The sequence below is a fragment of the Trachurus trachurus genome (genome assembly GCF_905171665.1).
Source record: "Trachurus trachurus genome assembly, chromosome: 18".
Taxonomy (NCBI): Eukaryota; Metazoa; Chordata; class Actinopteri; order Carangiformes; family Carangidae; genus Trachurus; species Trachurus trachurus.
In genome coordinates, this window is record NC_139909.1 from 1,497,837 (window position 1) to 1,509,840 (window position 12,004).

Consider the following 12,004-nt stretch of genomic DNA (forward strand, 5'->3'; position numbering starts at 1 on the left):
GTAACAATGATTATGAACAATAAAGAGCCAGAAAAGAAACATATGCAAAAATATTGAAAAAAAAGAGATTGTATCTAGTAATATGGACCATTTATGTATACAACGTCATATTTGTAATGGTGAACCATGTAAACACAGCGTCAAGATGTGACTGACGTGGCTCTGGTCCAATAGGAGCCCGGCGGTGTCTCCTGCTGTGCGCTCATTGGCTGAGAGCTGCAGTGGGCGGGGCCTGTCAGATATTCAACAGCTTAGTGAGGAAGTGGAAGCAGCAGCAGCAGCAGCAGCAGCGGTGGTGAGTAAAACAGACGCTGAACTGCGGGTTTTCTACCACTGTGACCCGGTTCGACCCGGTTCAGAGGACTCGGGTCTGAACCGAGCCAGTTCTTCTTCCCGTTTCCTGCTCCGAGGCGTTTTTTTGCGTCATTTTTACCGGTCATCACGGTCAGTGACGGAGGAGCAGCTAGCGTCATAGCTAGCGTTAGCTGACGTCACCGAGGTAAAACAACAACAACAACAACAACGGGACAGTTTGAACATGTTTGGTTGAAATACATTTTATTATAAGAAATACAAACTAAACTAAACAGCCAGGACGGGACAGAGCGTCTATGGCAACAAGCCATTTTAACATTTAAAAGCCAGACTGGATGTGTGTTGTAGATATCTGACTGTCATTCAGTTTTGCCTCTTGTCAAAAAGAACATTTCAGAAATCTGCAACTAGGAGAGAGTGGGGTCAAGTGTAACGGAGGGTCAAATGTAACCCCTCACTTTAACCCAGTCAGAAACAAGCTAGAGTCATGATATTCACTCTGCACATGCTTACTATGGTCCTCTGCCTACCTGGAAGAAATCAGCCCATTTTCTGATCCCCATCAGGTTTTATCAAGAAAACACTGTTTTTGGGGTATGAAAGTAATTTCCGGAAGTGACCAGATTTTGAAATCCATCAAAATCGGCCCACTGGCGGTTAAAATCTGGTCACTACCGGTTTAGACAGCCATTTAGAATTTTGAAAATGTCAGAATTTTATTTATTTAACCTTTATTTAAAGCAGAAGTGAGTGATATATTTGTGTTAATATAAGTCTTAAATAGTTATATCTTCCGACAGCAATCACTTACATAGAGTGTTTGGACTGAAACACGGGTCTCTCAGTCCCTCTGCTCTGCTCTGAGCCGAAGAGAAAACATTTATCGTATCCTACAGTTTTTATCCAATGAGGAGAGAGAACGGCATGCAGGGCTGTGTGTGCAGCCAAGGAACGCCGTGAATGTGGTGACGTAGGGACGAGGACTGTTATGGTGCGTTCAAGGAAACTCGTATTTTTCCGACCGTGAAGTGGTACCAGTTCGATCTGGTACGAGTTCACCGGTCGGAAGTTACGAGTGGCCGTTATAGTGACTTTCACCGGTAAAACAGGTCGGAAAAACACGAGTGGGTTGCCTGGAACGCTACAAAGTCGTAAGTTGTGACTTGAAGCTGTAATTTACGATTTCAAAAGCCTGCCTGGAACGCAGCATTAGCGAAAACGACCGGATCACTCACTTCTGCTTTAATGGTTTGTATTAGTCATTTATTACGATGAAAAGACCCCAGGAAGAAAAGCTGCTGCTGCTGCTGCTGCTGCTGCTGCTGCTGCTGCTGCTGCTGCTGCTGCTGCGTGGCTAAAGCTAATGGGGATCTAAATAAACTAAACTAAACAAACCTTTCTTTTCTCCGCAGCAGGTGGTGGAGATGCTGTGACATCATACTTGAAGGCGTCCAATGACAGCACTCGGATCATGGTGGCCGGGGGCGGGACACCACGCAGCAGAACGGACCAATGAGGAGCAGCCGGGGCGGCCATGACGGACCGAGACCGGGACCGGGCGGCGAGAGGAGGAGGAGGGGAGGAGACGAGGCTGCCATGGCGACGGCGGTGAGACAGGTGGAGGGAGGAGGGGGCGGGGCCTCGGGGGGTGAGATAGGCCCCTCCCCCTCCCCCCACCTGCCTGTGTTCCTGTTCCCGTCGGAGCTGCTGTTCTCCTCCAGACAGAGGAGCCTCCACCGCAGAGTGCTGACGCTCTACAACCCCTACGCCTTCAGCATCAGCTACAAGAGTCAGTACCCCGTCGTCACGGCAACCGCAGCGACATGAACAACTCAGTTCATTACTAAAAAAAAAAAAGGATTTGTTCATAATATATGTAACTAACACCGAACCGCTCAGTGCTCGGCGGAGGAAATCTAAGGGTGAATTCCAATCCCCCCCTTGGCCCTAACCCTTCGTTTTGTGCGTTCACGTGTAGTGGTAGGGGTGTCCCAATTCTGGTTCAGACGAGGGTTAGGGGGAAGGGTTAGGGCTATCTGGACCTTCAAACGGAGGTTTTTCAGGGGCACACTACAAACCGAGGGCTATGGCAAGTTAAGTTTCCCAGAATGCATCTCACGGCAACCGGCAGCTGTTTTATTTCTCGCTGTAGCCCTGTTATTACGTCATTTTGTTAAGTTTTAATATTTTTTCATGAGAGAAAGTAGCTGTTTAGATCCCCAATGTGCGGTCGGTTTATCCACATGAGGCTGTTTAGACGTTTGCTCCGATGTTTTTCGGAGAAGTGAAGCTCCACCTGTGGAGCAGATCAACGGCTCGTCACGGAGACACCACCCCGTCCAGAGAGCTGCTCAGCCGGCCAACCTCCGTCGTCATCCCGGGGGAAAAGACCATCGCTAGTTAACTTACCCGCAGGTTTTTAGAGGTTTACCACCGGCTGGTTAAAGTATTTTTAGGAGATAAATGCTGGTCTCATTGATAAAATGTAACAATTGTGGCAGTCACATTAGTTTGTTTGAATTAAAAGTGAAGCTTCATGTGTTTTGGACACAGAAGCAGCACTGCCTGGGGGATCTGTAGCCTTTACAGAAATCACCACATTTACATCAATAAATTGTTTTATTGATTGTTTTACAATGAACCGATCAGTCTTCATTAAATTTTATTTTATTTTATTAAGTTAACGTGGTTTTGAATAGAGGATTTGTGGCAAAAGCTCGTCACGTCTGCTTATGTGAAAGCCAGCAGAGACGACTGATGACGTGTGTGATTGTTGAAGTGGTATCCCAATTCGTAGGGGTTGACTTTCACCCCTACTCCTTGTAGCTCCGTTTCAAGGGCCAAGGGTTAAGGGCTAGGGCTAGGGGTAGGGTTAAGGGCTAGAGGTAGGGCTAGGGGTAGGGATGAAAAATAGAATTGGAATTGGGCCTAAGTTTTCGTGTTAAAGGGATAGTTCAACATTTAGTCAAATTGGTGAACACACGTTCACTACAACTGTTTCTCTCTCTCTCTCCCTCAGTGTTGTGTACTGCTCCCTCGCTCTACAGGGTGGTGGAGGCCGAGGGCCAAGTCAGAGCCAAGTCCTGCATCGACCTGTAAGTACACACACCTGGAAATCTATCTATCGTTCTATCTGTCTATCTATCTGTCTATCTATCTATCTATCTATCTATCTATCTATCTATCTATCTATCTATCTATCTATCTATCTATCTATCTATCTATCTATCTATCTATCTATCTATCTATCTATCTATCTATCTGTCTGTCTGTCTGTCTGTCTGTCTGTCTGTCTGTCTATTCTAACTTTCTTTCTTTCTTTCTTTCTACACCCTTTCTCTGTCCTTTTACTATTTCCTTTCTTTCTTTCTACCCCTCTTTGTCATTTTCTTTCTTTCTTTCTACCCCCTTTCTCTGTCTTTTTACTTCTTTCTTTCTTTCTTTCTTTCTACCCCCTTTCTCTGTCTTTTTACTCTCTTTCTTTCTTTCTTTCTTCCTACCCCCCTCTGTCTTTTTACTCCCTTCTTTCTTTCTTTCTTTCTTTCTTTCTTCCTACCCCCCTCTGTCTTTTTACTCCCTTCTTTCTTTCTTTCTTTCTTTCTTTCTTTCTTTCTTCCTACCCCCCTCTGTCTTTTTACTCCCTTCTTTCTTTCTTTCTTTCTTTCTTTCTTTCTTTCTTTCTTTCTTTCTTTCTTTCTTTCTTTCTTCCTACCCCCCTCTGTCTTTTTACTCCCTTCTTTCTTTCTTTCTTTCTTTCTTTCTTTCTTTCTTTCTTTCTTTCTTTCTTTCTTTCTTCCTACCCCCTCTGTCTTTTTACTCCCTTCTTTCTTTCTTTCTTTCTTTCTTTCTTTCTTTCTTTCTTTCTTTCTTTCTTTCTGTCTTTCTTTCTTTCTTTCTTTCTACCACCTATCTCTGTCTTTTTTTTCCTCTTTCAGCTGCTTTCAGCATTCACATGCATTTCCTTCAGGAAAGTGTTATTTTATTACAGTAACGTGTCCAACACTGTTGCTGCTGCTGCTGCTGCTGCTGCTGATGATGATGACATGACTTCCTGTTTGCTGCAGGGTGGTGCGTCACCTGGACGTGTCCCCGCGCCACTGGGGCCGCAGAGACCGGTTCCGCCTGGAGGTGAGAGGAGGAGGAGGTCGGGTGGGAGAACGGGAGATCTGGGCCGAGCTGAGAGAGGGAGAGGAGGAGGAGCAGGGAGGAGCAGGAGGAGCAGGAGGAGGAGGAGAGGAAGAGGAGGAGAGGAGGAAGAGAAAGAGGAGTAAAGGAGGAGCAGGAGAAGAGGAAGAGGAGGAGAGGAGGAAGAGCAGGAGGAGTAAAGGAGGAGGAGGAGGCCAGCTGACTCCTCTGTCTCCTCTCCTGGTTCCCACTCGGACTCGGACTCGCCTGCAGCTGCCCACCTGCTCAGGTGAGACTGACCTTAGCTGTGTAAATATTTACATTGCAGCCATGCGGGAGCGTCACTGTCACTCATATTGCCGTTGTCATCGAATGGCGCACGCTGACTGTTATTGTTGCACACTGCACAGAGCAGCTTGAACGTTAAAGGGATAGTTCAACATTTTGATAAATTGGCCCATTGCCATAATCCCTATAGTCATAGCAGTAGGTTCGTTACCTTCAATTGCCGGTGCAAGCTGTTTTTAGAACGGCGGAGCAGAGCCGTGAGCTGCTCAGAGCTACGCTACGGAGGCTCATTATGGGATTTCTTGGTTTCCCTCATCAAACTCATCAAATACACAATCCAACAACTCCACAACGCTCTGGTGGACAAGTTGTGACCTGCACATTCACCACGCTATGAGATAATAACACAACGTTACCACACAGAGTTGTTTTAGAGGGAAATTCATGCAAAACCACTGATGCGTGTTGCCTTCAGGAACAGTTTTCCATTTCCACTCTTCTTTTTGGAAATGTTTGAATGTTTTTGTAGAAATTGTACCACTTTATTCCAGAAATTTCTATATAATATTTCTATAATATTTACAAATATTCATACCATTGGCCCTAATTTGAACATCGTACATTGACTAAAAAAGTAACGTTCTTCAGTCTCAGAACAAATATCTGTGTATTTCTGGTAGGGCTGGGACAATACACTTTTCTCTCGATTCGATTCTTCTACGATTTTTTTGGATGGTGATTCGATTTAAATTGCGATTCTACGATATTGCCGATTCTCTCGATTTTTTGTCTTTAGCATTTTTAACATTTATCTGCACACTAACACTGTAGGAGCCTATAAATTAACATACTCCATTATAAAGTGAACTTAAACCCTTTTCAAAACCTGGACTCTCTGTATGTAAAAAAGGCAAACAAATGCACATTGCACAATATTAAAAAAAAAAAAAAAAATCGATTTAAAGCAATACTTACCTTTCTGGAACTTTTGCACATTTCTTTGTCTAAGTTAAAATGCTATTAATAATCTGATGATACATTAAAATGTAAGAGAAACCCAACAGGGTTAAAAACTCATAATTTTTTCATTCTCATATAATTCTGAGAAAAGTCTGACCAATAATATTATTCGGTCCGATTAATAAGATTTGACGAGCAACCGAACCTACTTAATATGTAATCACTTTGCGCACCCCTCTCCTCCTCTCCCCCCTCCCGACCAGGAAGAACGCTTATTGACAGAGCAGTAGCAGGACACAGAGAGCAGCAGACTAGAGTCACAACACACACTAGAAAGAAGGTTTTTGGAAATAAATAGTTTTTTAAAAGACCAATAACTGCAGCCGCAGCTGGTCGCGGAGTTTCATGTCTGATATTGTAACTTTGATAGTGAGCAGCCCCGAGTGATACGTAAACACAGGAAGTCACATGTGTCTATAAAGCATCCAGTGCTAACGGCTAGGGGGCTAGGCTACTGTTAGCTCTGTGCTAACGGCTAGGCTACTGTTAGCTCTGTGCTAACGGCTAGGCTACTGTTAGCTCTGTGCTAACGGCTAGGCTACTGTTAGCTCTGTGCTAACGGCTAGGCTACTGTTAGCTCTGTGCTAACGGCTAGGCTACTGTTAGCTCTGTGAGTTCTCAGCGGTCCGGACCCGGTTGAACTCCGGACCGGCGCGGCTCGACTCGGCTCGGTCTGGGTTTATTTTGGCCCTGAACCAGCGCATCAGGTGGCGCTGGTCCGGCCGCCAGCCCGGCTCGTTGAGAACTGTAATCTGTAACAATCACTTCCCCTGCGTCTCCAGTAGCAGTAGGCTAACAACAGTTTATTATAAAACTCATCAGTCATCATCACTGAGTCCGTTTATACGGTTTAAAACTCCGGTGTTGTGTTTGTTTGTGTTGTTCCCGTTTCACTCGCGTTCATGTTCTGTTTACCGTTGCCATGCCAACGCATGCAGCAGGGAGGGAGGGGGCTCGTGGAGATGCTGCAGGAGGGAGAGGTGGGTGGGACTTGTGAGGGAGGTGGAGCTGTTGATTTTCAAATGTTTGTGCTGTGCTGAGTGAAATGCCAGATCGGTAAGTATTGCTTTAAAAAAAAAAAAAGATTTAAAAATCGTCAAAAAAGATATCGTGATATTTATGTGAATCGATTTTTTCTCCCACCACTAGTGTGCAAGTTTCTCCTTTTCCACAGACCGTGAGCTACACTGACCTCTGCAATAGAAAATTCATGGATGTGCGAATATGCTACTCTCTTCAAAATAGAAGAAATAAAAAAATGTTTTGAAATGTTACCAGTTTCTTCTAGAATTTTCTTTAAAACTTTAAAATACATAAATCTTACCACTTTTTTCTAAATGATTGTTTTCTTTTCTTTAAATTTATGCCAATTTTCATAACTCCTAAACCAGACATCATACGAAGACAAATGAACACACTTTTTCGGATTTTATTAATTATGACACCAGGAATCAAATGGAAATGTCGCTGAGATGGTAAAACCATTCTTTATCAGAGATAAATGGTGTAAAATATTGAGCTAATCCGCCCCACTATTTTCTTTTTTTCTTTTTTTTTTCTTTATGGGGGGGGGTCTCTTTTTAGAAATGTTTGAATGTAGAAATTATACCACTTCATTCCATAAATTTCTCTACAATATTTACAAAAATTCATATAATTTGACTAAAAAAGTAACGTTCTTCAGTCTCAGAACAAATATCTGTGTATTTCTGGTGTTTCAGAACTACTGGTCTAAATAACCCTCTTTCTTTCTTTTTACACCCTTTCTCTGTCTTTTTACTTTCTTTCTTTCAACACCCTTTCTCTGTCTTTTTACTCCTCTCTTTCTTTCTTTCTTTCTTTCTTTTTACACCCTTTCTCTGTGTTTTTACTCCTTTCTTTCTTTCTTTCTTTCTTTCTTTCTTTCTTTCATTTTACACCCTTTCTCTGTCTTTTCACCCCTTTCTTTCTTTCTTTCTTTCTTTCTTTCTTTCTTTGACTTGTGTGTGTGTGTGTGTGTGTGTGCAGCTGTGCGCGGTGTGTCTCAGTGGGTGGTGTGTGTGCTGGTGGCCGCGCTGTGTGTCGCGGTGTTGATGCTCCCCCTCCACGGTGACAGCAGCTCCATGGTTCCACGCTGCCTCCACGTCTCCACCAATCAGAAGCTGGCCTGCGCCTACACACTCGGTGAGACGCACACACACACACACACACACACACACATCTATCTATCTATCTATCTATCTATCTATCTATAGATATCTGTCTGTCTGTCTATCCCCCTCTTTCCTTCTTTCTTTCTTTTTACACCCCTACTCTGTCTTTTTATCCCTTTCTTTCTTTCTTTCTTTCTTTCTACACCCTTTCTCTGTCTTTTTACTCCTCTTTCTTTATTTCTTTCTTTCTTTCTTTCTACACCCTTACTCTGTCTTTTTACTCCTTCCTTTCTTTCTTTCTTTCTTTCTTTCTTTCTTTCTTTCTAGACCCTTTCTCTGTCTTTTTACTCCTTTCTTTCTTTCTTTCTTTCTACACCCTTTCTCTGTCTTTTTACTCCTCTTTCTTTCTTTCTTTCTTTTTACACCCTTTCTCTGTCTTTTTACTTTCTTTCCTTCTTTCTACACCCTTTCTCTGTCTTTTTACTCCTCTCTTTCTTTCTTTCTTTCTCCACCCTTTCTCTGTCTTTTTACTCCTTTCTTTCTTTCTTTCTTTCTTTATTTCTTTCTTTCTTTCTTTCTTTCTTTCTTTCTTTCTTTCTACACCCTTTCTCTGTCTTTTTACTCCTTTCTTTCTTTCTTTCTACACCCTTTCTCTGCCTTTTTTACTCCTTTCTTTCTTTCTTTCTACACCCTTTCTCTGTCTTTTTACTCCTCTCTTTCTTTCTTTCTTTCTTTGTTTCTTTCTTTCTTTCTACACCCTTTCTCTGTCTTTTTACTCCTTTCTTTCTTTGTTTCTACACCCTTTCTCTGTCTTTTTACTCCTCTCTTTCTTTCTTTCTTTCTTTCTTTCTTTCTTTCTACACCCTTTCTCTGTCTTTTTACTTTCTTTCTTTCTTTCTTTCTTTCTACACCCTTTCTCTGTCTTTTTACTCCTCTCTTTCTTTCTCTGTCTTTTTGCTTCCTTCTTCAGCTGCTTTCAGCATTCACATGCATGCTATCTTTTTCTAGTTCAAAAGTTAAGTTGGTTATTTTATTAACCTGCCCAACACTGCTGCTGCTGCTGCTGCTGCTGCTGCTGCTGCTGCTGCTGATGATGATGATGATGATGATGATGATGATGATGATGACATGTGATAAAACACACTCTCTCTCTCTCTCTCTCTCTCTCAGGCCTCCTCACCATTGTGTTTCTACGGTGACCAGTGACATCACGCTGCCGTCGTCGCCGCCCGCTCTTTTTCAGTGACTTTCAGCTTCTTAATCGCCATGGGAACTGTTTAACCCTTCTAGGGCTGCCCCCAAATAGTCGACCAAGCACTGGTCGACCAAAAGATCATTAGCCGACCAAAATGTCATTGGTGGATTGGTCGCAGGAAAAAAAAAAAGAAACATTTGGAGCCGTGTCTTGTCAAAATTAAGCCAACATCAATGACTGAACTGTATATGAAAGGCTATAAGGCTTTTATTTTGAAGGGCCAGATACAGGAAGTCATGGCATTTGTTTTGTTTTTTTACACGGCACGGGTCTCTCTCGTATCACCGCTGTTTTCAACCATTAGCGGGTGCTGTCTGAGCCCCGGTCCCGTCCCACAGCGCTCACCGGCGGCGGGTCGATTAGTCGACTGATCGCCATAAGTGACGACTAACTGGTCGACCAACAAAATCTTTGGTCGGGGGCAGCCCTACACCCTTCCTGACCTTTGACCTCCTCCACGCAGACAGACTGTCCATGAACTCATCACACACACATGAATGTAGTCGTCGACTGAGTGAAGCTCTGACCTTGTGCTTAGTTTGACTGTGACGAGCTCCGTGCTTCTTCCTGGTGAACCGTCTGAACCGTCAGGGCTCCAACGCTTCAATAAATTATTGCTGCAAAGGGAGTGTGTGTCTGTGTGTGTGTGTTCACTCTCAGGAAACAACACAAACACCTTCAGTCACACGTTTTATTTTGACACAGTGCTGCTGTCACTTCCTGTGTGATTTTTTCTCTTTTTTCTCAACTTTATTTAAAGTTCGGGGGGTCAGATATATTGTAGGCCCCGACAATCGTGACCATTTTGATCAAAAGTCCTCTTGTGTGTGGGGGGGGGCGACAAAGTGGAATGTGACTAAAATTGACCAATAAAATTAACCAACAAAGAAGTGAGCTGACTGAAGAGCACATCATAACAAAGCAGTGTGGCTACAGATCATGTTTGATCACGTGAGATTTCTGGCTTGGGGGACGAAATTCTAGTGTAAATCTTAGTGTGTGGTGCTCACAGTCTCACTCATGGATTTATTATAATACATCCATGGTCTCACTTCACCCCAACACCCCCATTTTAGAAAAAACGACCTCTCTTAGATTAAATTCAGGCTAATTTTCAGCCAGCATCATCACATGGTTTTATGTGTTGGTAGTTCATCAACTCAAACTCAACTCAAAAGTACTTTATTATTTTGTTGCGGAAGGACATCGAAAGTGCAGGTGCAAAACAACGATCCACACATACATACCACAGCCATACCCAACACAATAATAATACACATTCCTACAACCACACATAAGTACAAGTACTCGCAGCAAAGGTTAAAAACAAAGGACACATACAAGGATAAAAATTAGTTAAAAACAGGTTAATTAAAAAGGAAAAAGTTCTGGTGGGAGTTCAGTGTTTAGAAGTCGGATTGAGGTGGGAATGAAACTGGATGTATCATCATGTATCATAGAAGTTTTTCTACCTCAATCAATCAAGTTGACAGCAAGAACATTTACTTTTACATGCAAAAATAACATTTTAGTGAAAAAAAACATGCTTTCCACAGCATCATGAGGTCCTCTCCTTCATGACCATGGGGAAATGGAAGGGGCTTGAAAACATAATGGTCAGATGACCATAAATGTGTTCCGTTTTCTAGATACAGGGCGTGTCTCACATTATCCCACTCTCCCCTACATGAGACATTTATTTTAATCACTTTTTAACGTGATGTATTCATTTTATACACAGTTCTCTGTAGTTTTCTACCTGTTGCCTGTTGTTGGCTGTCCGGGTCCATCCGGTCCTCGCAACTGTCTTGCACCATGCAGCAGTTAGTCCGAGTCGGAAGATGGAGTGGTATTGCCATAATAATAATAATAATAATAATAATAATAATAATAATAATAATAATAATAATAATAATAATAATAAAAATTGAATAGAATTTTAAAAAAAAATCTTTTAAAACTGCTGCGAAATGAATGACTGATATAACTGAAGGCACGACTGTAAGTCTGCATGTGTCAGCAAGCCCCCATAAGTTGACGACATAAGGAGCTAAAAAAAAAAAAAAATAATGATAGTATTAATCAGTCAAAGTTCTTGATATTGGTTAATGGTTAATCATGTGCATTATTAAGTAAAATGACTATGGAAAGCTGCAGATAGAGCCTTTAGAAATTAATACAACTGTTTTTTATATTTATTTAACGCAGAAGTAAGTGATCCGGTGGTTTTGTCTAACTTCCTGTCAGCCGATGGAGTTAGCAGTCCCCGCCCTCGTCCCTACGTCACCACATTCACACTCATCCCTTGGCTGTAAAAATGTACATTTACATGCAAAAATAACATTTTAGTGAAAAAAAAACATGCTTTCCACAGCATCATGAGGTCCTCTCCTTCATGGCCATGGGGAAATGGGAGGGGCTTGAAAACATAATGGTCACATGACCAAAAATGTGTTCCGTTTTCTAGATACAGGGCGTGTCTCACATTACCCCACTCTCCCCTACATGAGACATTTATTTTAATCACTTTTAAACGTGATGTATTCGTTTTATACACAGTTCTCTGTAGTTTTCTACCTGTTGCCTGTTGTTGGCTGTCCGGGTCCATCCGGTCCTCGCCCTAAACAACTGTCTTGCACCATGCAGCAGTTAGTCCGAGTCGGAAGATGGAGTGGTATTGCCATAATAATAATAATAATAACAATAATAATAAAAATTGAATAGAATTTTTTTTTTAAACTTCCTGCTGCGAAATGAATGACTGATATAACTGAAGGCACGACTGTAAGTCTGCATGTGTCAGCAAGCCCCCATAAGTTGACGGCATAAGGAGCTAAAAAATAATAATAATAATGATAGTATTAATCAG

At 42.3% G+C, this 12,004-nt stretch overlaps 1 protein-coding gene across 5 annotated transcripts; it reads left to right on the forward strand.

Annotated features, from left to right (window-relative positions):
* The first annotated feature begins 236 nt into the window (after positions 1-236).
* On the forward strand, positions 237-9,387 carry LOC311001741 (motile sperm domain-containing protein 1-like). 5 transcript variants are annotated; one of them, XM_083992865.1, is made up of 6 exons: positions 237-292; positions 1,728-2,104; positions 3,335-3,410; positions 4,380-4,729; positions 7,756-7,911; positions 9,051-9,387. In XM_083992865.1, exons 2-6 carry the CDS (start codon positions 1,828-1,830, stop codon positions 9,077-9,079), a joined length of 888 nt encoding a protein of 295 aa, XP_083848991.1. In that variant the 5' UTR covers positions 237-292; positions 1,728-1,827; the 3' UTR covers positions 9,080-9,387. The 5 variants fall into 5 exon arrangements, with proteins under 5 accessions (XP_083848991.1, XP_083848989.1, XP_083848992.1 ...); XM_083992863.1 differs by having other exon boundaries at positions 247-295; XM_083992866.1 differs by having other exon boundaries at positions 247-292; positions 1,731-2,104.
* Positions 9,388-12,004: the final 2,617 nt, after the last annotated feature.

Coding starts and splice junctions, on each gene's coding strand:
- LOC311001741 (XM_083992865.1), top strand. CDS start 1,828: ATGAGGAGCAGCCGGGGCGGCCATGACGGACCGAGACCGGGACCGGGC. Junction 3,411..4,379: donor GCCAAGTCCTGCATCGACCT/GTAAGTACACAC, acceptor TGTTTGCTGCAG/GGTGGTGCGTCACCTGGACG. Junction 4,730..7,755: donor GCAGCTGCCCACCTGCTCAG/GTGAGACTGACC, acceptor GTGTGTGTGCAG/CTGTGCGCGGTGTGTCTCAG.